This window comes from Rhinolophus sinicus, linkage group LG05 (assembly GCF_036562045.2).
Source record: "Rhinolophus sinicus isolate RSC01 linkage group LG05, ASM3656204v1, whole genome shotgun sequence".
Taxonomy (NCBI): domain Eukaryota; kingdom Metazoa; phylum Chordata; class Mammalia; order Chiroptera; family Rhinolophidae; genus Rhinolophus; species Rhinolophus sinicus.
The window spans coordinates 120,505,713-120,530,824 of record NC_133755.1 but is presented as its reverse complement, the minus strand read 5'-3'; the positions used below and the strand labels follow the sequence as shown (position 1 = coordinate 120,530,824).

At 33.9% G+C, this 25,112-nt stretch overlaps 2 protein-coding genes and 1 long non-coding RNA gene across 8 annotated transcripts in view; 2 read left to right on the top strand and 1 right to left on the bottom strand.

Moving 5' to 3' along the window:
* SNX14 (sorting nexin 14) overlaps positions 1-13,200 on the top strand; it is a 68,698-nt gene extending 55,498 nt beyond the window's left edge. For 4 of the 6 annotated variants that reach the window (XM_074333264.1, XM_019743246.2, XM_019743247.2 and 1 more), the window contains 11 exons: positions 1,578-1,661; positions 3,102-3,202; positions 4,933-5,044; positions 5,861-5,901; positions 6,050-6,169; positions 8,075-8,198; positions 8,471-8,635; positions 8,816-8,911; positions 11,169-11,260; positions 11,934-11,990; positions 12,983-13,200. In XM_074333264.1, coding sequence (XP_074189365.1) covers positions 1,578-1,661; positions 3,102-3,202; positions 4,933-5,044; positions 5,861-5,901; positions 6,050-6,169; positions 8,075-8,198; positions 8,471-8,635; positions 8,816-8,911; positions 11,169-11,260; positions 11,934-11,990; positions 12,983-13,021 — 1,031 coding nt within the window. In that variant the 3' untranslated portion in view covers positions 13,022-13,200. The remainder of the gene's footprint in view (positions 1-1,577; positions 1,662-3,101; positions 3,203-4,932; positions 5,045-5,860; positions 5,902-6,049; positions 6,170-8,074; positions 8,199-8,470; positions 8,636-8,815; positions 8,912-11,168; positions 11,261-11,933; positions 11,991-12,982) is intronic. The other 2 variants (XM_074333265.1, XM_074333263.1) reach the window with 1 other exon arrangement.
* Positions 13,201-18,582: 5,382 nt separating this feature from the next.
* Positions 18,583-21,593, top strand: LOC141571682 (uncharacterized). Its single transcript, XR_012496664.1, has 3 exons — positions 18,583-18,691; positions 18,784-18,847; positions 21,467-21,593. It is a non-coding gene; the product is annotated as an uncharacterized LOC141571682 (long non-coding RNA).
* A 799-nt stretch (positions 21,594-22,392) lies between these two features.
* Positions 22,393-25,112, bottom strand: part of NT5E (5'-nucleotidase ecto) — a 55,784-nt gene continuing 53,064 nt past the window's right edge. The window contains exon 9 of the mRNA XM_019743248.2: positions 22,393-24,367. Within this exon, the coding sequence (XP_019598807.1) occupies positions 24,204-24,367 (164 nt within the window). The 3' untranslated portion in view covers positions 22,393-24,203. The remainder of the gene's footprint in view (positions 24,368-25,112) is intronic.

The following is a 25,112-nucleotide window of genomic DNA, read 5'->3' as shown; positions in this document are numbered from 1 at the left end:
ACAACATTCTAATAGGTGTACAGACACACCATTGTTAATATTATAGTCTGATTTCAGTTTCAATCATAGTTTTGTTTGCATCTTTTGTGTGCTGTTTCTACTGATTGGCATTTTAAGTTCTGGAAAGAATTGAAAAGAAAGACTGATTAACTTTTAGGTTTAATTCCTTCCTGTGCCTAGTACTTAAAATCTGACTCTTCCCACATGGTTCTTGTCTCTCAGGAAATTATTTAAAACTTTTGACTATTCAGCTATAAATGGCTATCAATACAAATAAATTTGTGTGAGCGTGTAGTAACTTCTGTTGCCTTTTGAAAGATTTATGTATGATATACTTTTAAATATTTTGGCAATATACTTTTGTTTTTGTCTTTTGGACAGCCATTTTTGATTTTTGTTTTTTATTTTAAGAAGTTTGGCTTAATAATTTAACCATAAAATTAAACCAGAGAATCTTGTATTCCAGGGATAATTTTTGTCATCAGTGTTGCAGACCTTTACAGTCAACGTACTGTGCTTTTAGGAAGCCATGGCCTATAATGAAAAAAAAAAAGTATCATTTAAATACTACATTGATTTTATATGTATAGCTAAATAGCAATTTCAGGATTTTAAAAATTGAAACTAAATATAATATAGATCTCTTAAGGCCAATGTTGAAGAAGAAAAATAGAATTTGCTTTATAGGTTGTAACCATTCATATCAGGTTGGCTTTTTCTGAATACAAGTGTTATTTTTGGGTTCTTGTGGTTTTAGTTAACTTGATCCATTGGGTTTCCAAATCAATGCTAGAATGACGTGAAATGTGAATTTTTGGGGTGCTTACTCTGTGCAAGAATGCTTTAGGTGGATTATTTTGTGTATTAAATACAGTTATTTTTATTCTAAGCAAACTAAGGCACTGTGAGATTGTTTGTTCAAGTTTGCATAGTTAGTAAATGGAGGAACTGGGATTGGAATAGGCAATCTGACCTAAATCAGTCTTTAAACCATTAGTTTGTGCTGTCTAGTTTGGTAGCCACTAGCCACTTGAGGCAATTAAAATGAAATTATATTAAATTTTCAGTTCCTTACTTTACTTATACTATACATTTCAAGTGATCAGTATCATATGACTAGTACTTACTATATTAGTGCAACTAATACAGAACATTTTCAGAATTGGCAGGAACTTGGAAAGCGCTGTTCTATATTGTATTAGATCAGGGCAATTAGTAAATATTTGAAAGATCCAAAATTGATTACAATTTTTTTTATGAAATACATAATTTTTGTCATTTAAAAAATAACCATAATTGCATAATTTTTGGAAGTTGCTGTCAGCTCTATGATTCTGTTGTAGAAAAATGTATGTATTATTGAGAACTTAATAAACAGGTGAAATTTATCAATCTCTTCTAGATAGTTTAAAATTAAAATATGGAATAAAATGTTAATTATGTAATGCCAAGAAATAATAGATTATTAAGACTGGAATAATTTCCAGCTTTGCATACTTAATTTTCAAATACTGCATCCTTTTAGTAGTAGTTTGTAAAATTATTTATTACTCAGTTTGTATTCATTAAATTTACAGTTGGGCATGAGCCTGAACATTGGTCTGTCTATAGAAGATATCTTGAATTCTATGTACTTGAATCAAAACTAACAGAATTTCATGGTATGTTTTCCTTTTTGTATAAAACATTACATTCTAGCATTAGCCTTCCTGAAAGTTGAACCTGATTAATTTTTTGATTTTAAGTAATAGTACTAAGGAAATGTAAATGGTAACACTTGTATACATTGCTATTAATAATAGGAATATACTGTTTTAATCTTATTTCTGCTTGTTTATATTTTTGAAGTATTTACAATGCACATTTATTGCTTTTTAAACAATAATATTAAAATGGAAAAGATAGATGTTCTTTAACTGTATTTTAGAAAAAGTTCTCTTTCCAGTTTAATTTTTGTTTATCTTGATGTGGTGGATAATTTAAACCAGGCATTTCACAGTTGTTCTGTTCTTTTACCATCATCTTGCTTGGTAGACATGCTTACCATGCATCATGGAAAATGTTTTTATTTAGCTCTTAGATTTAGCTATGGAAAGAAAACTTGTAGATGGGTGTCTCTTTTGAGGGGGTAGATCAATCAGAAATGGAGAGCACCTTTTCTTTTCAGTTTTGCCTCTCATCTCTTAGTCTCTTGTCTACCCATTTATTTTATTAATATCAAGGGTATAGCTGTGAAGTATTTCCAGTCATTTTGTATGTAGATTGGTAAGTTTGATTTGTGTATTCTGAATTTTTTTATTTTAGAAAAGCTCTGTGGAGTGCCCCTGATCCAAATTCAGATTGGTTCTGAATTGGGAAGAGCAGGGAACCTTCTTAACCCTGCTATAAGAGCAAATCCTGTGATGAGATTATAGGAAGATTAAAAAATACAAGGCCCACTCCATACTTTTTGCCTAGATTTTGAGTTTGTACTTGTCTTTAAATGGTTTTCTCTTTGTCTCTGCCAATCTGATGCAATGCTAACTTTGTCTTGTTTTTTCTTTGAGAACTTTTCCTTTTTGTTTAGACTTAAGAGAAGATCATTTATCTCCATACTTTAAAATCCTGGATTAATCAAAGTTTGTTGGATTTCCAACGGTATTTTTGCTTTTTGATACTAAAATTTCTAAAGTCATTCCTACTTGAGAAAGCACGTCCATGGTTTTTAAATTTATTTTTAAGCTTATATAGCATTGGCTAATGATACCTTTTTTCCCCCCATGAGAAATTATTTCTTTAGTATTTCATTAGTAAGATTTTGTCTAATAAAATCCGACTGGTTTCAAAATAATCTCATGATAATTTTTTGAAGCTTTTTTACTAGTATAGAAGGCTAATTATACCTGTGTCAGTGAAGAGTGGTGGTATTTTGGATATCAGTAGACTCAAGTTCTTTGGTCTGGATCTCTGTGCTCTCTGATATTTGTCAAGATCATTTGAGGGATAATGCCACATCTCTACAAGGCAGCATTGTGAATATGAATTTGCCATAGTAAATTGTAAGTTCAATTTTTAAAATAGCAGTAGAATGTATTAATAACTTTCATATATATTAATTTCAGGCACATTTCCTGATGCCCAGCTTCCTTCCAAGAGGATCATTGGTCCCAAAAATTATGAATTCTTAAAGTCAAAGAGAGAAGAGTTTCAGGAATATCTACAGGTGTAGCACCAACTTAATTTAAATCATTGCTAATCGTAGCATTTTCAAATTTGTCTCTTTTTCTCTTGTATGTATGTGCTTTGCTTCACAAATACCTGTCAATGTGGATTTCTAAAATTCTTTTATTTAAAAATTTTTTTCTATGTGGAAATGAATTATTGTCAAACTATACTTTTTTAAAAAAAATTGATAACCAATGAAATAATAGATATTTTCTTAGAGGAAAAAAGTCTTACATTGGGCTTAGTTTTGGTGTGGGAAGTTAAAGAAAGACGAAAAAACTTGGGTGTAAAATATTACATTCTAAGAATACTGGGTAGTTGTTGCTATTTTTGTCTTATTTTTTTTTGTTTGATTTTGTGTTTAGCACTTCTGAACTTTGGAGTCTTCCCTCCTATTTTATTCCTCATTTCTTTTCCTTTTGCAATTTGAAGATGTTTTTCCAGTTTCTTGGGATCTCCTGACTACTGTTTACCACTTGGAATTGAATTCCATTTTGTCTGTGTGTGTACATTGTGTTATGTAAACAATGTATTGGTATATTATTTCCATTGTTTGTAAATCAGATTAAAAGTAACTTATTTGAAACTGCTCTAAAACTAATGACCATGTTTTATTAATCAAGTACTTAAGATTAGAGTGGTACTTTTGTTTTATTTAAAAAAAAATGTTTTTCATTTGGGCATAGAGTTTTGTAGTTTTTTTTTTTAAAAGTGTTATTCAGTTAAATTTGGTTACCTTGTAGCCCAAACTAAATACTTTTTAAATTAAAAATATTCAACAGTATAACAAGGTATTTACCTTTTATTTCCTGCATTTGAACTGTTGAATACTTTAACCCAGAAAGCATTTTTTATATAATTTTTTGGTGGTGTGAAAATTGAGATATGAATTAATTATTTACTAAAAGGATATTTGAACACAGTGTATACTTGTATTAACCTGTGTCTTTGTTGATATCATTAATCCATTATTTAAATTCACTAATTCTTTCTAAGAGTACCTCATTGAAGAAGAAATATTTCCTGGTACTATGGAGTTAAAGGTCACAGTACTGGTATATTGTTTATATAGATTTCTGCTCATAAAGTTTTGTAATTGTTTCGGTTACAAAACTAAATATTATATAAGACTTGGTTAATTTTGTCTTTAAAAACCAGTTTGTCTTGTAAGAAAATAGTCATTAAATTGTATTAGAAGAAGAACAGACAACAGATTTTCCAAATTATTTTATTTTCCACACTTAGTTGTCTGCAAAATCCTTTATGCCAACTTCTTTTAATTATTAAGGAAGTTGTATGATATTGTCATACTTGTTTTATAGTTGAGAAACTGAGAAATAATATTAGCTATTTAATCTTCCTTCATGTGTGTCAGATTGTTGTTATATACATGCTTTATATAACAACATTACAAAGTAGGTAGTGTTATCTTCATTTTGCACATGAGGAAACTGACTCTTAGGCAATTTAGGAATTTTCCTAGGGACACCTAGCTAGCAAATGGAAGAGCCAGAATTCAAACCCATTCAGGTCTGACTGCAGAGCTTGAGTGCTTATCTGCTATGTAATACTGTTCTTTCTATAAATATGGTTTTGTTATTATTGTGAATATAAAATAGCTTTTGAAGATTTAAACTTGTTTTCTTGGTGTAAAAATATCACTTAAAAATAGTTTTGATCACCGTTCTAGATTTTTAAACTTTTTTTTTCTATTTTTGTTGATTTAAGAAACTTCTGCAGCATCCAGAACTGAGTAATAGTCAACTTCTAGCAGATTTTCTCTCCCCCAATGGTGGAGAAACACAGTTCCTTGATAAGATACTACCAGATGTAAATCTTGGTAAGTCAATTTAAAGAATCATGTAAGAGAGTAAACTGAAAAGAATCAGCATTTTCAGATTAATTTAGAAAAGTGGTTTATAGAGTGAAGCCAGGAGTTTGATGGGAGGATTGGATGGTTTGTATGTCCTAAAACAATCTGTTTTTATTTTTTATTATGTCTCCTGCTCTTACTGTAAGACTACTTTTTTCTAAATTGAACTGAAAGAAATTTAAGTGGTACTTGCCAATTTTGACTAATTTTCGGTCGTTGCTAAATGCTTGAGAAAATCTCAAGATATTTGATATTTTATAATAAGGGAACCTATTCTTATTTTATAATAAGAATAAATTTTGGTAAATAGGATTAGAATATATATTCTTAATCTAAAATTCAGAATATACACTATTCAAATAGCCAATTTAAATGTAGCCATTCTTAATACTTTTTTCTTTTAACTTTTGTATACTTATAGATATCTTTATGTATTCACCATTGTTTAAAATCTTTTGAAAACATTTGTGGAAAATTTCAAATATACACAAAAGTAGAGAAATTTGTATAATGAATTCCTGAGTTATCAACACTTGTCCATTCCTTCCCCCACCTCCCACCCAAATGGATTGAAGTAAATCCCAAATGTTGTATCTGTAAATAGTTAAGAATGCCATAGTTATTGTAAATTTCTGTTAAGTGTAAAATGGTTAATTAAAAATATTATCGTTTTACTTTTCACTTGGCTATCTAGTACTTAAAATTACATAGTGAAGTATTCATGGAAGCAATTATGAGGTGTATTATAACTTCATAAAATTAATATTTTATTTTTGATTTCAGGGAAAATTATAAAGTCTGTTCCTGGAAAACTAATGAAAGAGGTGAATAACTGATTTATGTGTATTCTATAACATGATAGTTTTAAGCGTGTTTAAATATCAATGAGTTTTAATGGGTTGATTTTTAGTGACATTAAAAATCATAATCTTGATTTTCGATTTTCATACCATGATCTCTGTATTACCACAGAAAGGTCAGCATTTGGAACCTTTCATCATGAATTTCATTAATTCTTGTGAATCTCCAAAGCCTAAACCAAGTAAACCAGAACTGACCATTCTCAGCCCTACTTCAGAAAACAACAAGAAGGTACTGCACATTGCCTTACAGAGCTACTAACTTTGAAGTTGTCCTACTTGAGTTGACTTTTCCATTAAAGGGAGAATCCAGTATTAAGGAAATGGATGGGACTTTATATTTCCTTTATATGGAAATCAGTTGTACAGTGTAAGGAGTGTATTATATATTGTTGCTTGGTTCTTTGCTTTAACGGGCTAAATGTTTCTTTAGATAATGTATTTGCAAACTTCTACCATTTCTGTATTAGGGGATTTTTTACAGTGTTTTTCTTAGGTTATAAATCACCAACTTTCAATAAACTAGGAATTACTTGCTGTAATATATTTATGTTTATTTCATGGTATTACTAATTTTAATGGCTTATAAAATATTTGATCTATTCATTAAGTAATTATGTTATTGTGTGCCTACTATTGAGTGTTAGGTGCTGGGAATATAGAGATATATTCCCTGTCTGCAAGAAGCTCAGTTTAGTGCCAGAGTGGTACCCAGCCTGGGGAGCTGTGTGAGCTCAAAGGACAACAGTTCTCTCCCCAAAAACACCTTCATTTCTGTTATTACTATAAAAAGTATCTAATTTTTTTTTTACTTTATAGCTTTATTGTTGATAAATGGAAATATAGTTGATTTTTGTGTACTGATTTTTTGTATTCAATAATCTTGGTAGATTTATATTAAAAATTTTAGTAATATATCTATTAATTCTTTTAGATTTACACACTTACCTGCAAATGATGGCAGGTTTAGTTTCATTTATGGTTAGGACCTGCTATACAAAGGGAATGATTTCAGTGTTTCACCATTAAATACTGTGTAGCTCTTACACTGATATCCTTTATGAGATTAAGGAAGTTTACATCTCTGTTTATGGGTGCACTTATTTTATCCTTGTAGGATTTTGGTATTAAGGTTTTATTAACCTTTTTCTATTTGCTGGTAGAGTTATAATTGGAATTATTAGTTCTTTAAGTAATTGGTAGAACTTTTTGGCAAAGTCACTTAGGCTTTGAGTTTTGTTTGTAGAAGAGTGTTTTTTACAATCAAATTTAATTTCCTTAATAATTATAATATTCTTCAGGTTTATTATTTCATGAGTCAGGTTTTGGTAGGTTATATTTTTCAACAAATTTTCCATTTTATCCAAATTTGAAGATCTTTTGGCCTGAAATTGTCAGTAATACTCTCTTTTCATTTTCTCTGACATTAGTAATTGTGTCCCCTTTTATTCCTGACATTGTTTGTGACTTCTTTTTCTTTTTTGATCAATCTTACCAAAGGTTTTGTCCTTTTTATCTTTTGGCCCTGTTGATCTTTTCTGTTAGACTCTTTTTAGTTCTTTAATTTCTGCTATTTGATTGTTATTATTGAGAATAGACTTCTTGCATATTTGGGGGATAAGTAGAGCTGCAATTTAGTTGCATTTCATGATTTTTGCAATAAGTAATTCTTCATATCTTGTTTTTTTTTCCACATTGATTAGGCCTTTCTGGGCCTTGACTATTATTTTCCAAATAAACTTTGCTTGAAGCTTAATACTCACCTCTAAATAACCTTTAATTATAGTGATTTATAATTTTTAAATCATGTTAGTTTTAAAATTAGCTATCATTAATACATTTATACATCTTTATATGTTCATTTGCTCCTTTTGGTGTAAAAAAACAAAGAGGCTCTTTATGGACAATGAATTATCTGTTGTGTCTAAAATGAATATAGACTTTTATGTTTTGGGACATGTTTTTTATTCAATTTTGGGTATATATCTGGAATTTTGGAGACAGATCTTAACCTATCTGATATTGTTTTGATTGAAAAAAGTTTAAATGCCTTTGCACTGTGTTACTTTAGCCTTAGTGATTATTATGAGCAGCTGTAATAAACTACATATCTTTATTATTTCAACTTTTACTTTAGCTTTTCAATGATCTGTTTAAGAATAATGCAAACCGTGCTGAGAATACAGAAAGAAAGCAAAATCAGAACTATTTTATGGAGATGATGACTGTAGAAGGAATTTATGATTACCTGATGTACGTAGGTAAGATCTACATGGTTCCTGTTAACATCTGTTTTTCATTCATGTATATTTCTTCTGGGATGCAAATTAATGCTCTTGTATATTGTGCCATTTTCACTTTTTCTAAAATTGAAAGTACTTCTTTTATAAGAATTAAATATAATTGGTCTTGAACATATTAAAGTTACTAGTGTTTACAAATAAAGTATTTACCATTTGTGTTTTTGATATTGGAAAATGTTAAAATAATATATTTGTCTTAACAATGAAATATTCCATGTAATCCTTCTCAGGACGTGTGGTTTTCCAAGTTCCTGACTGGCTTCATCATTTCTTAATGGGAACTCGAATCCTCTTTAAAAACACCCTGGAAATGTATACTGACTACTATCTTCATTGTAAACTAGAACAGCTATTTCAGGAGCACCGTTTGGTCTCACTTATAACACTTCTCAGAGGTTTGCATTTTCTTATGTGTTTTTGTTTCATGTTTTATGTACTCTTAAAGATTTTAATCAGATCTAAAAGAGTGAGAAATCTTGTTTGTTTTTGGTTTATTAGTATTTTCACTCTGAGGAAATACTTTGTTTATAATAATAGGTGAAAATTCCAGCAAATATTTCTTTTTCTATTTTTAGATGCTGTATTCTGTGAAAATACTGAACCTCACTCTCTCCAGGATAAGCAAAAACGAGCAAAACGGACTTTTGAAGAAATGATGAATTACATTCCGGGTATAATATTTGAGATGTAGTTTAATATAGGTCAATACTCCTTTGAGATCACGATGTATAGTAGTTATTGAAACTAACTTTTACTGTGAGTTTTTATTTTAGAAATAGTTATAAGGGCCAATTATAATGAACTCATTAGTTAAATAAAATTTGGTTTTTATGATGTTATCACTAAGAACTTTAAGACAAGGCTATTTCTATTCACACAAATTGCCAGATTCTTTTAACAATAACTTATAATCAGATTAATCAGTGTCATGTTTGTGGGACAGGTGGAGTCTTGGTGTTATACCATGAGAAGAGCTACACTAATGTGTATGACTAAAAGATCAAAATTATTCCAAATTTATTGAGCACCTTCTGTGTGCCAGGCACTATGCAAAGTGCAAGGGATATAAAAAGTGTGCTTGGATAGCACAAGTCTAGCAGGAAGAGAGATATACAGACAAAACATGGTAATAGAGGCATGTTCAAGTCAAGAGTATCTCAATGGAGGAGGATGATCACCTCTCCTGTAAAGGAGGTAGGCTTGGACCGTCAGGTAAGCGAATGGTAGTAATCTCTTACTGAGAATACTGGGAATACAAGGGAAAAAATGTCAAGGGGTCAAAGCAGAGGGTACTTAGTTTAGGACATTTTGAGTGTGAAGTGCCTATAAATTATTCAGAAGGAAAAGTCTAGTAAGCATTTAGATATCCAGGTTTGGAAATTGGAGAAACAAATGTACAGTATGTATAGAGAGATATGGGAGTCATGTGTGAGTGGATAATAATGCCAAGGCAGGAAATATAGAGTAAGAATGAAGAGGGCTTAGGACTGTACCTTAGAGAATTCTCATCATTGAACAATTAGTCTCAGAATAGTCCTGCCTGTTCTGTGTGAAGACAATTAAGTTAAATCCCTGGTCTGAATGAAAAGTGAACAAAAGTGATTTTTGAGTAAGTCTTCTACAGGTAGGTGATGAAATAATTTCTCACCTGTTTTATAACATACAGCATTCATGGTTTTAACAGTCTTAGTTTTAATATTCAGAAACAACATGGAAAGCCAGTGAATATAATAATTTGTTATTTTGCTGAGGCACAAATTTGAATCACATCTACTTTAAGACTTTCATTTAGGAAGGAGTAATTTAGCTGGTGAGTAAGCTTATTTAGCATGCCTTTCTATTGTCCTTTGCTATTTCTTAGTGAGTACTGAAGGATATGAAAGGACTGCTTATTTTTGTCCATTATGCTTCATGCATATTAATTGGAAAATTCTGTGTAGTATTAGTGAATTAGAGGATTCACAAAGATCCTATTGGGCTCAAAGCTTAAAAATGTCAAGGATCTACTATGCTTATTGTAAATTGAATTTGGCCTTTGCCTGTTAGGTTTAGATTTACCTCACAGAAGCCAACATAAAGTGAGAATTTTCTCTGAATAGCATTAAGAGTTTCATTATGATTGTGGGGAGGGGAAGGGACAAATATTTGAACACATACTTAAGAATGGTGTTTGCTTTTCCTGCTTGGGGGAAAACATTCAGCAGAGATTTGAGTAAGGACTGGCTCTTTTTGGTAACAGGAGTGATAACATGACAGCTGTGCAGTCAAACATGAGTTGGAACTTTTTGGACCCTAGATTAGTGTTTAAGCATTTCCAGAAAAGGTTGTTCTGTCAGTTGGTTAGTAGTAATTATGCAAAAAGTACAGAAACAAAGTGGTCATAGTCATTGAGGAAAGTCTGTGTTAAAAATTAAACTTTTATTTCTGATAAGATATTCAAACATTATGAAAATATATAGAGTAAAACGTAGAAACCATTCTCTTCTCACTGTGCAGAAGTAGCCACGTGCTCCAGTTTGGTGTTAATCCTCCCAGACATTTTTCTATGCATTTTTATACATGTATTTACTAATGTACAGACATAATTTTAGGGTTTTATTTTGTTTATTTTACCTGAATGGAAAAATACAATATGTATTATTTTCCAGCTATTTTTTATCACTAAATAGTAGAGGCAGATTTCTTTACTGTAACATACAGTATGTTTGCAGTATGCTTTGTGCATTGTGAATCTCCAAAAAGAGGACACACAGTACTGCATTTCTCAACTTGACCATAGAACCCTTGCAGAAGCTCTGGTTTAGGAAATTCTGATTTACAGTTTTGCATAATATGTGGGAAATAGGGTGGAGATTTTGTTTTATGATCCACTTAACGATGAGTCACTTTATAATATAAAATTGTTTCACATGTGGCTTTCTTGTTTAGATCTGATTGTCAAGTGTATTGGTGAAGAAGCCAAGTATGAAAGCATCAGACTTCTTTTTGATGGCTTACAGCAGCCAGTTCTCAACAAGCAGGTAAAAATCATTAAAGCAGGTTGGGTTTATTAGAGTTAGCTAGGTTTGGTGAATGAGACAGTAGGGTGTCTGGTGTATTATTAACTGTGAAGTGACACTACTAAATCAAGGCAATATAATTCCAGCATTCAAATAAGAAAAGTATATTTTATTTGTGTTACTCTTTTTTGCTGATTACCTTTCTTTCTTTATAACATTAATTATTTTGATTTAAAATAAACATATTCGTTATAGAAAATTTGGAAAAGACAGAAACTTCATGAAATAAAGTAGATTCAAAACGACAATTCTATCATTCAGATTACATAAAATAACAATAGTTAACATTTTTATGTTTAGAGTCTACATAGTCTGTTGAGATCGTAATACAGTTACAAGTTTGTATTCTGTTTATTTCTTTTAAATTTTTGTTACTTATAAAATGTCTTAACACAAAATGAATTATGAGGCAGGATAATAATAAAATGTCCACATGTGAACACGTGTATCTAACACTCATTTTAAGAACAACATTATTGCTGCTATTGAAGCTACTTGTGTGCTTGTTTTATATTGTCAGTACTATTCCCTGCCTTCCCATTTAGAAGTAACCACAGTCCTGAATTTTGTGTTTATCGTTTTTATGGCTTTTTTTGTCTAATGTCTTAAAAAAATTTTTGTTTTGGTGCTTTAGCTGACTTATGTTTTATTGGACATTGTGATACAAGAACTGTTTCCAGAGCTCAATAAGGTAACTGAAAAGCAGCAATTTTATTCTTTGTTTTTAATGGTATGCTGACATTTAATTTAATAGGGACGCAAAAACTAAGGAAATCCTTGTGACTGATTCTTTTAAAACATGAGCAACCTTAACAAATGGCTCTTTCTGTTTTCTTTATTTAACATGCTCAAACATAGAGTGGATTTGGGGGTCAGGAACTGCCTTGACTTCATCCTTTCCTAATTCCAAGCAGAAAGGGTCATTATACCCCGTAGAATCTTTCCAGAAGAAGGTGTGAGGTTAAGTCATAGCACTAGAATGCGCCACGCTCTTCAGGCTGTCATCTGTAACACTGAATGCTACCTGTCAGACTTGAGTATTTCTGGAGCAGTTGAGCTTATATGAACTCCAGAGCACAAAATGAATTGGTATTGGAGGACGCTAATATTATTTTTTTATTGAATTTTGAGGATTTTGAGGTTTGAGCAAAAATTTGTCATTATTTTTTACTGTTTTTATTTTTTCACTACTATTTTTGACTATTTTTTGGTCAGATGAAATAACTACTCTTCATGGTTGTGGTATAGCAATGAAATGTATTTCATAGAAGATTTCAGGTTTGGACTGTTTACCTATTAATTATAAGCTTTCAAATTATAGTAATACTATATGTATATTGAAACAGGGTGGCAATTACAGACATTTTATGTTCAAGTACCAGGAAAACTTCAGCTCTCTGTTTGAGTTTTTGTAAAATCTGTCACTATACCTTCCCATTTTTCTCATCTCTAAAACATAAATATTACCTGTGGCATATGCCAGCTAATTTCTTTTGGTTTAATTTGCATATCTATATATAGATATAGATATATAATTTATATGTGTATGTCTTAGGTATGAATATGCATATGTATATGTCTTAGGTTAGAATTTTAATACTCTGGAACTATGCAACTGTTAGGCAATTCACAAATGAACCCTATTTTATTGTCTTCTATTAAATAGATTTATTTTTACTTTAGGTACAAAAAGAAGTTACCTCTGTGACGTCTTGGATGTAAACATTTGGATTTGGGATAGAATAACCAGTTGAAATTTCTGCTGTGCTAGCTTCGTAGATACGTACTGTTTTTTCTTTTACCTTTGTATATTCTTGTATATATCATGTAATTCAATGTCTGAAATTTTGATTTTTTTTGGTTTTAATAAAGACTAACACAAACATAATAATTAAAAGTGACTGGGTTTCATAGCCTTTCATTTTACACCTGTTACTCAAATTTTATTAGAACATACATCCCTTGTTATTGCCATTTTTTAAAGAGATAATTCATAATCTCCTTAGGACAAACAGATAAGACCAATAATCTTTGTATTGTATCACCTTGAAAATGATTGTTTAGTGTGGAAAAACACTAAACAGAGTAAGATCTGATTTGCTTTCTTATTTAGAGTTAATGCGTTTTAGTAGGTTTATTTTTCCCTTTTTTCTTCATTTTCTACATAGTTAACTGTGTCTATAAAGAAGACATCCTTTATAAGTTTTTGAGAACAAACGGGGACTTCTCCTTCCTCTTGCTGGATGACTGACAGGTTATAGCCCTTTTAGGTGTGAAAACTGAGTACTTACAGATATTTGTGATTGTATGATTGCAACTACATTTCACTGAATGTATATAATTATATTCCAAATTATGTAAGCAATTTGGTCACGTAGATGTTTGGTTTATGTTGTCAGTTGTCTCTCCAAAAGAAAAATATGGAATTAACTGCATTCCTCGAGGAAAGTTAATTTAAATGATTATTTTTAAAGAGTCAATGTTTGGAATTCTATCTCATTCTTTGCTTTTCTCCTTGAAACCAAGTTATCTTTCAGGATTGAGCATTTTGTGTTTGGTTACTGGTTGTAGTATTCATTCAGAATATATTTATTGAGTTTCAGCCATGTATTAGGTACTAAGTTGGGTATTGTGGGAGCTCTAAATATAATTTGGAAAGCTAAACCATTTAATGATATTATTCACTTATATTTTTCCAAGGTTTAAAAAAATGGTCATTACGTGTTGTAAATTTTTGAAACATTTTTGTAAGCAGTTCTATTATATTTTTAATCACTTAAAAATTTTAGAATATGTATGAGTTTCTGAGAATCAGTGCTTTAATACCAAGCCTTAAACATTTACTAATTTCTCAGAAACAAGTAGAAGATTAATCAGGCTCTCTTCATATTGAAATCCATAGCATTTTGAACATTATTATTTCAAATGTCATGATGAACTGGAAAAATAAAATATTTTACAGCCCCTTTTATGATATCCTCACCTGTTCTTCTATAAATTGTGGTATTCTGTTTATTTAGGTGAGAAAAAAGTTGCTTGGGCTGCCATTACAAAATACCATAGACTGGTGGCTTAAATAACAGAAATTTATTTTCACAGTTCTGGAGACTGGGAAGTCCAAGATCAGGGTGCCAGTGAGGTAAGTTTTATTCTGAGGCCTCTTCCCTTGGTTCACAGATGCCACCGTCTCACTGTGTGCTTTACATGACCTCTGTGTGCCAGCATGTGGGAAGACAAAGAAAAAGATTTCTCTCTTCTTATAAGGCCACCAATCCTATTAGATTAGGGCCCCACCCTTATGACCTCATTTAACTTTACTTTCTAAAGGCCCCATCTCTAGATATAGTGATGTTAGGGTTTGAGGTTTTAACATATGAATTTTAGGAGGACACAGTTCAATCAATAGCAGTTGGTGAGTTCTATTTAAAGAAAATGCGATGTACAAAAATCTACACATATAAAATTAATCATTCACATTATAAAGGGAAAGGAACTAGATGCCAGGCATTTCATATACATTATCACATTTCATCATCCATCACAATAACGGTGAGATGGTATTATTTCTGTTTTTTAGGAAAGGATATTGAAGCCAGAGAGAGTGGTGAAATTAGAATTAAAACTTAAATCTGTCTCTCTAGTCTTCATGTTCTTGTCAATATTGCCCCATGAAAAGAGCTTTTATTTCCAAAAGTAGTCACACTCTGGATCCCTTTAAAAAGTATGTTCCCCTGGTGTATTTCAAGTATTTTCCTTTGCACAGTCCTTTCTGTCCATCTTTATGTGTGTCGCCTACTTCATGTGCTTCACATTTTGAAATGTGTTTATGGAAACAACTATCAGTGTTTCCACTTGGGGGATAAAATGAAATTAAAGAGATAAGGCACTTTGACATTTATAAAGGACAGTCTGAGATTGTTTGTCAGTATAATCATTTAGTTATAGATATCAGAAAATGTTGAGAAATGGTTGAAAGCAAGCACTTAAATTATCATTTACTAAGAACCAATAGATTTTACAATAGAAATATAAAAGTCTGTTTTGCAGACTTCTTAACAGATTGTATAATGATAGATGTTTCCCCGAAAATAAGACCTATCCGGACAATCAGCTCTAATGCGTCTTTCGGAGGAAAAGTTAGTATAAGACCCAGTCTTATTTTAGTGTAAGACTGGATCTTATATAATATAAGACTGGGTCTTATATTAATTTTTGCTCCAAAAGATGCATTAGAGCTGATTGTCCGGATAAGTCTTACTTTCGGGGAAACACGGTACAAGTTGTAATTTCAGATATAGTCAACATTAGAATAAAAATGACTGAATGAATGAGCAAACGAGTAAGTCTTGCTGGTGCAGTATACTGTATCTCCATTTCAGAGTATGCTCTGTGTTATGTATCCAGTCATCTCTTCAACAGTGCTAGAAACACAGAGGAGACACATTTAACCTGAGGCCTACAGGCCCCTAGAAGATTGTTAAATGCAGTGAAAAGTAGTTTTCATTTCACTATTTTTTGTTAATTTGATATGTATGATTTTTTTCTATCAAACTATATTAAAATATTATTTCATGCCAGGTAATGGATGTGGCTGTATTCCAATAAAACCTTATTTATATAAAGCAGTGGCAGGCAGGATTTGATTCTCAGGTTATAGTTTGCTAATCTCTGATGTAGAACAAAAGGGGGGGAAGGATGCTGTTAGAAAAATTGTAATTACCTTCATATTAGGGAGCAGGAGAAGGAGGCTACACAATTTAATCTTTGGAGAAAGGCAGCTATCCTTGGGGAAGACTTAATTGGCCTTTTGGTTTTAGAAGGGTTAGAAGAAGAATCAAACTGCTTTGCTTAATGAAAAGAGTTTTTTTTTTAGGTAGACAAATTACTTTCTTGATTATTTTCTCTGGAGGAGGTAATATCGGAGGAAAGGACTGTGGTTTTCAGACTGAGTGACAAGGGTGGCAGAGAGGTATAGGAGAAGGAATTATGAATAGTTGATTCAATTTATTCAACAAGTGTATATTGAGCACTCACTATATGACAGTTAGATGCTAGGGATCTAGTTGTGCATTTATAAGCCTACATTCAAACTGAGGGAGACAGACAATAAAATAAGGAAATACTGTTAGAAAGTAGTAAGTGCTCAGAAGAAAAGTAAACTGAGAAAGGAAACAGAGTAGTAGGGATGGAGGGTTACAGTTTTAAATAGTGTGGTTTGGGACACTGGATAAAAGATCTAAAGGAGGTGAGAAATCACGCCATGCAGATACTTGAGGGTCCATGTTCCAAGTAGAGAAATAGCAAGGGTTGAGTGGGTGTCTGCCTGTTTTGTAGGAAGAATAACACAAGGAGATTGATGGTGCCACATATGGTGAGTGAGGGGAGGTAATGTCAGAGAAGTGGTGGGAAACCAGATCTCAGAGGGCAACTGTCACTTTTAAAAGTGACAACTATCGCTTTTACTTAGAGTGTAATGGAAAGATTTTGAGCAGGTGAGCAACATGCTCTTGCTTTTATTATAATAGAATCACAGTGGTTGTTGTATTGAAAATAGACTAAAATGGAGCAAAAGTGGAGACAAGGAATTCATTTAGGAGTCCGTTGAAGTAATTCAGGTGCAATGACAGTGATTTGAATCAGGGTAGTACTTGTGGAGTTGTTGAGAAGTGGAAGTCTTTTTTTAGGCTACAGGATTTGCCAATGGATAGCTTGTGAGTTTGAGTAAAAGGGAGCAGCCAAGGATGACCCCAAGGTTCGACCTGAAGGGTCTATTAAATGAAATGAGGGAAATGGTGAGTGGCACATGTTTTGCGAAGAGATCAGGAATTCATTTTTGGGAGTGTCAAGTTTGAATGCTTATAAGTCATCCCAACTAGGGATGATAAGTAGGCAGTTGTGTTTGTGAGTCTGGATCCCAGGGGCGAGATCCAGGCTGGAGATATAAATTTGGCAATCACCAGCATCCAGATGTAAAGTAATGAAACTGGATAAGACCATCGAGAGATGAAGTATAAATAGAAAAGTGGAGCAGTCTAAGGACTGTACCCCGGGGCTCTCCATTGCTTCATGGTAAGGGAGCTAAGGAGGAACCCTGAAAGGGACTCCATGTGATGGGCTTGGCCAGTGCTTTTTAGGAGCATTGATGTCTCAGATTGAGTTATACGTTTTCTTTTTCATCGTGACTTCCTCCAATTATGCCCACTTAGTAAAGCTTTCTTTTAACACTACAGCTTTATGCTAGCTGCTCTGGGGAGTGAAGGGAGTACTATATCCATCTTTTGGGACAGTCCAAAGTGGAGAAAACTGGTACAGCATGGAGAGTTGATAGTGAGGCTACCTGAAGAAATTGTGGAGAAGCCTGGAGCAGCTTAGAGCAACATGCAAGAAACCAGGACATGTAAGCCATTCCCAGGAACTCTCACAAATAGGGAGAGGTTGCCAAGTTATTTTCTTGGGTGACTTTTAATTTTTAAAATGTGACTCAAAGTGAAAAAAATGGGTGACACCAAAATTCCTTTATAAGGAAATGTGTTTTAGATAATTTTCCAAAGTTGTTAAATCTGTATTAGTAGTACTAGAATGAAAACCGCATAATTTTACCTGAGGGATTTTACACATGTTACTTAATGTCTGGACTATTCTATTTGACTGCCTACCCCCCTCACCTCCACACACATATATGCTCAAGGAAACTTTTTGACATTTTCTCCTAGTCTGGGCTGGTTTAAGCTCTTTATTGTAAGTGACAGAACTCAACTTTGCTTTACAAAACAGACAAGAGAAGTTAACGAATTTTTTCATGTAACCCAACCATGGAAAGGCATTGATGGACTTGTGCTCAGTATGACTTACCCAGCACTTGAATAGTATTAGGACTCTCTGTGTCCATTTTTTGTCTCAGCTTCTGTCTTGTTCACTGTCATTCTTGCAGATGCCTTCATGTGGGGGAAGATAGTTACAAGCAGCTGTGGAATCACAGGATGATACAGAGTGGTAAAAACAGGAGCTTGTCTCTACATGTATAAAAGCTTGTGGAAGTATTCTTATTTTCTTGGCTTAGGTCACATGCCTATCCTTCGGCCAAAAAGATCAGACGTTGTAGTTGTGAGGCCTCGGTCATGTGCTGCCACTTAGGGCTAGGAGGTTGGTTCTGTAATGAACAGTCCAACCAGAACTACCTAGGATAGGAGAGGTAGTGTCTCCCAGAGAGTGCAGGCTTTTTCCAGGAGTTTTTTAGATGTTAACTTTTTCTGTCTCTTCCACTCAGCGGTGAACAGTCTATAAGTGCAGGGATGTGCCTTACTCATCCCTGTATCACCTGTGTGTAGCCCAGCACCACCTGGCACTTAGAAGGTGATCAGTCCAAAGAGACTTGTTTGTGGGGGTGGTGAGGTGAGTTGAGGTGGCATGTGCATGAAGGGTGTTAAGAGACAGGGATGTGGCCTGTGATCTAGGTCCCTCACTTTCTGTATGACTGTTGCCAGAATGAAAGAAGTGCTGAAGACCCAAGGCTCATGCCTCTATCCGTGATCCGAAGCAGCGCTGCAGGTAAGATGATTGGGTCAACTAACCTTGGGGTACTGGGGACTCAGGCTCAAACTCCCAGACTTTTGAATCGGATGAATAGATGTTTTAAGAGAAGGAGGAAGTAGAGAAGGATGTTGGAAAGAAAGGGGAGGGGCTATTGTATAATAGTGTCACTGCTGAGAAATTACAAGAGAGCACAGAGATAGATGTTGATGTTTCTTTTTTCAAATAACCACAACAAGAAAATTTATACTGAATGTGGCCAAAATACTGAATAATTATAAGAAGTTAAGTACATAATAGATGGAGCTGAGTGGACACTGATGGCTACAAATAATTTTAGGGTGGCAGGTTGGCTGAGCACCGAAGGCTAGAGAATGGCCTGTAGCAAATAGCATTGCAGACTGTTGAATTGCACCACGTACTCAAAGTTACTGTTTTAATTTTCTGTGTTGATGAAAAGTTTTAAGATAGTCATGTGGTCTTATAATAAATAGATTAATCATCTTTTATAAATGGTGTGGATTTGTGCTGATTTTACAATTCACTAGTATTTCTAATTGTTATGTATTCTTCTCCCATCGTTAGATACCTCTGCCATTAAGCTTATGGCTGGTGTCTAGTGGAGATTAGCAGTTGTCTTGGTTCTGGTATTGAGGGCACTGGTGTCTCTTGATTAATTTTGAAGGGGATGAGTAGTAATTTATAGCAGTGAATGGAATCTAAGTACTGCAGTTTCTATGTGATTTATTTATCTCTTTATATTTCAAGTGTGAATTATATTGGCTTTCATGTTAGCCTGGTAATGCTACTCTCATTCACGTACATTGCTGTAGGCTTTCCTGAATGGGATAGGGATGGCTAAAGTTAAGCAGTGATCACACATTCAAGGAGCCAGCCGCCTACTTAATCTGTGGTGTAGTTCTAGGGAACAGTCATTACTGAGGTTACATTGCTAGTTTGTTCATTATGATTTACTCTACAGTAGTGTCTAAGATCTCTGGTGTTATAGTTTCATCTTTTCTTTTCCCTTTTACCCAAAGGTAGATGTTCAGTAAGGAATAAGGCAAGGCTACAGGAAGAGAACTTGAGTAGAATAATAATACATCTGTGCTGTAGATAGCAGGAAAGAAGCTATAAGCGTTTCTTGGTTATGACACAGAAGTTAGGATCACAAAATTAGTTTTACTCCATGATAACTTAGTGAAATTTTCCCAAACACTATTTTTGTATTGATGTTAACATATAAAGTTAATATATTGTGATTTTACCAGTAAAATAAAACTTATGTTTGTTCTTTAAATGGATTTCCTTACTTCATATGTAGACTATAGTGCTGGGAAAAAAATCAACATCAAATTGAAAACTTCAAGCTCAATTAGAAATTTGATTAGCCGTATTTATTTTTCTTTATAACGTAATAACATATCTTAGGGGATGATTACATTACTAATCCACTTACAAATTATTTAATGATTGTCTTACCAGAGATAGGTTGTAATGCTTACTTTTATGGTGTTTTTGGATATCATACATATGGATATCTGGATAAACATCTGGATATCATACATGTGAATGAACATTGTTGGAGAGAAAGTTAAGAGCTCAGTATAGTTTTCAAGACAGACTTAGAAGGTAGTGTTTTTGTTTTGAACATATTTCATATATATTCGTTGTACTTGAAAATTTTCAGTGTTCATAGGGGTCATTTCTCATTTTTGATTGTCCAGAATTGGAGCATGTTTATCTGGAGGAATTCCAAGGTAAGTGGGAGAGAAGGCATTGATTTTCACTGTGGAAGCCAACAGGGTGGCGTTAAGTCCTCGCTCAGCTGTTCATCTTTATGAAAGGCAATTTGGGCTCAGTGCGTTAGATGCTCCCTTCTGAATGAAGGCGGTAGGGCAGGCAAGGCCCTTGTGGATGTAGCTGCAGTGGAGGGGAACCCAGCAGCACTGGGTGGTGTATTGAGACTGTTCCTGTGCCTGAATGTAAGCCATGTCCCACCTTCCTTGCTTGTTCTCCATTTTCTAGGCTTGACTTTTCATGCTTCTTGATGACTCTGGGAAGTAGCTAATATCCTTCTGATATGTCTGTGCTTATGGACCTTTTTTTTTTTTTTTTTTTTTTTTTTGGTAACCAAGGATCCCGATAAATGAGCCTGTAATTTCCATTGTTGCTTTTAATATGCCAGCCATTTTTGTCATGGATCAGAGTTAAATTGTTTTCATACCCTAACTAGCTTATTTATGTTTTCATGAAGTATTTCATTTGGTTCTTAGAGGTCTCAGTACTACTAACTAGAGATTTGAGATCTCCCAATTTGTTATAAAAGTTTAAAGCATCTCCTTTTGACTGCATTAGATAGGAAAACTGGTTCCTTTTGACTTTGCTGTAGTTGAGCCATATAACTTCTAAAATATATCCTATTTTATCAGCATAAAAATTACATTATAACCTTTCACATGCAGAATAATATAGGACACAGCTGCTGATTGCCTTGGGGCTACCAAGCTGATCACTCCAGGGACTATCACAGGTGGAATTGTGTCCCCTGAAAATACGTTGCGGTCCTGTGGCAGGATTTCAGTCCTAAACCCTAGTACCTGTAACTAACCTTATTTGGAAATCGGGTTTTTGCAGATGACCACAATGAAATCATTAGAGTGGGCCTAATCCTTTATGACTGTGTGCTTATAAAAAGAGGAAATTTAGACACAGAGACAGATACGTACAGAGGGAAAAGGATACGTAAAGATATGGCGAGAACATCATCTATCAGACAAGGAATGCCTGAGGCTACTAGAAGCTCGAAAGGTGCCTGCAAGAGATTCTCCCTCAAGCCCTCAGAAGGAACCAACCTTGCCAACTTCATCTCAGACTTTGAGCCTCCAGAACTGTGAGATGACAAATTTCAGTAATTTAAGCCACCCAGTTTGTGGCACTTTGTTACAGCAGCCCCATGAAACTAGTAAGGGACCTTTCCTTGTTTTGGCAAGCCTAGCCATGCATCCACGAGACTACATACTCCCTGGAGGAGCAACTGTTTTCTAACGGACAGCTATTAGCAACCTAAACTTTCTTCTAAGGAACCCAGCTTACTGTTTGTTACAAACAGCTGAAGGCGGCTCTGCGACCCGATGTATTTAAGGTATCTGATTGATCAAGGTCTATTGTGTCATCTGTATGCTTGAAGAAGATTCTGAGATGCACATCCAGTTCAGATAAATTAATTAAAATCCTCAACACTCTCTAATGTGGACATTTTTTATTTTTAGGAAACCATTATAGGCCTCAAAACAGTTTCTATGTTAGATCCTGTACGTGAAAGCCAGAAAACGTAGTAGTGTTACTTAAAATATTCTTTATTTACTCTTCTTGCCTATCTGAAAATTAGATTCATTTTTCTTTTCATTTTTTGGGTGAGAAGGAGGATAGGGAGGGTTAGCCGATGGCAAGCAGCTGATGACCAAGGGAAATGATGTCAGTGATTAACTGTCAGTTTTCCTTCAGTCGTATTATCTTGGTTATAGGTATTTGCTTGAAAGAAGGAATAACTACCAAAGACAAAGAGCGTATCTTCAGTTTTATTGCTTGGAATCTACAATTGCAAAGTGTTTTGAGGTCATTTCTTAAACCACTGCATAATACATGCATACATATTTAGAAAACTTACAAAACTATTTAAAAAGTTGTTCTCCAATAGGATTTTTCCTAGTTTACTAGGCCAAGCATAAAAAATATACCCAAATGCACCTTTCTCTAATTTTCCTTACAAGCTTATTGACATTTGTTTATTTATAGCTAATCTGTATATTCATTCAACTGAGGGAATTATTTTACTGTAACAGCCTTTATACAGAGGTTATGAAATTTAAAAGTATATTTTGTATCGAGTACTTAATATTTGTAAACATTAAGAAACCAACATACACCCTCTCCAAACCTCTAGCTGCTGTTTGCTCACTGTTTTTTAAAGTGAAATTTCCCATTTCTTGTTGGATCATTTATGCAACGCTGAGAAGGTTCACATGGTCTCACTACCACCTTAAGCAAGTGTTTGTTCTTTGGGCATAAATCCTCTCATCAGTCTGGGTATTTCCTGAGCACCCCACTCAGAGGGGCCACCCGGAAGGAGTTCTCATATCTGTACTTGAGAATGACTTAGGGGTGATTATTCAGATTTGATGGCAAACAGGACTTCAAAATTCTGTTGTATATCATTTTTAAAAACCTCTTGTCTCCCCTCTAGGTTTCCCTTAAGTGGGGGAGGTGAGTGTGTGTGTGTGGGGCGACTAGAATAAGTATAGTGCTGGCACATGCTGGGAGGGACAGGTGCAGGTTTTGAATTCATCTTGTCTGAGGTTCTCTTCTCATGACATCTTCACATTAGGAAGAAGGGAGGAAAGAGCATAGAGGCAGAATTGACGGACTCTCATAAAATTATTAACAGCTAATACCACAAGTCAGGCACTGTGCTGTTACTCCTTAGCACATATATGTTTAACAAATCTAAATGTCTTTTAGCTCTTTCTCTTCTATAATGTAAATCAACCCTGGGTGCCCTCTTCTTCCCTTTCTTCCTGCCCTTTGACTTGCAGTCTCTGGCCTTTCCTATTACCTCACTCATCAGAGACACATGGGTGGTGCAAGAGAGAATGCTGCCCTTTGTGTAGTCCATTAAATTTACTACAACAGCAGGAGCTAAAAAGGGAAAAACAAAAAAAAACAAAAAAACACAGAAAAACAAAGATTTGTCCTCTATGAACTTGGGGCTATTGAAGAGACCCTCAAGTATCTTTCTGAACTGCAACTGGATAGAGTTGAAAGAGCACCGGACTTGAGGTCAGAAGACCTAGGTCCAAGTCTTGGATCTGTAACTTTTAGCTGTGTGGCCTTAAACAAGTCAACCCTTTCTGAGCTTTAGTTTCCTCATCTGTCACATGAGAAAAACAACACCTGTCTTGCCCACCAAAGAAAGTGATGAGCAGCAAGTAAGATAATGTGCTTAAAACTCCCTTGTAAATAATAACGTTCTATGTAAACATAAATAGTTTGGTGGATTAGAATGGATATAAAGGAGAAAAATGATTTCTGTGGTTTAAAATTGTTAACAAAATTTTATTAAAATTTGCATATGTAAACTAAAGATGGTTGGCCTTCCCCTCATAGGGCCCCTTTTAAATTTTCTTCCTGTGTGTTCACTAAGTTGATCCTGAGTGATCATGCCAGTGTCTTCATTTACAACCCTCTAAGCTCGGCTTCTCGGAGCCTTTTAGGACGGTCTGTGCCCTTACAAAGCCAGTTCCTCAAAGGCAGGCTTGAATCTCATTTGAGAAAAAATGCAGTTCTACACATTAATGGCAAAGAGAGTTTTTGGCTATTGGTATAAAACAATGATAATTGCCAAAAATGAGAGAAATATTAGCGAAAAACTTCCATGGCAATGACTTCCTGCAGAAAACATGATCCGACCTTCAATTCCTGTATAAATTACTTTCAATTTTGAGATGTATTGAGAAACCACGCTGATATCTTCGTCACCTAGAAAAATAAAGACATTATTTTAACTACAGAAAAAGTATCAGCAGTAAGAGAGGAGGAAACCAAATGTATTTCTCTAAAGTCCTTTGTAATTATAAGAGGGAAGATATTCCTTTCATACGCAGAGATAAAGTGTCACAGAAGATAAGAACAGTGGTGATCGTAAGTGCAAAGAACTTGGTTCCTTTTTTGTGTTATAGGTGTAAAATGTGCCTGGGGTTCAATAGTAGGTAATTGAGGTCTCAGCTCTGAGATGACTCAAGAAAAAGGTTGTTGACATCATTGCCTTGAAACCACTCCAGAACAAGGGCATTAGGGAACTGGATCAAGAACAATTACTTGAGACATAACAGTAGCTTTCTTTTGCTTGCCTGCTCCAGAATCATTTTCACATAATTGCTGGAAAGACAATGGAGACTTCATTTCCAAAAAGGAGGAGAGCTGATAAAAAAATACTAATTGCCTGTAGCTACTACAAGAAACCCATAGGGACCTGACAACTTTATTTTAAAAATACCACTCTACAAATCATATATCTGATAAGGGGTTAATATTAAAAATATATAAAGAATTCATACAACTCAGAAAAAAAAACCCACAAAAATGGGCAGAGGATCTGAATAGACATTTATTCAAAGAAGACATACAGATGGCGAACAGACAAAAGAAAAGACACTCAACATCACTAATCATGAAATGCAAATAAAAAACCATAGCGAGACATCACCTCACATATGTTATAATT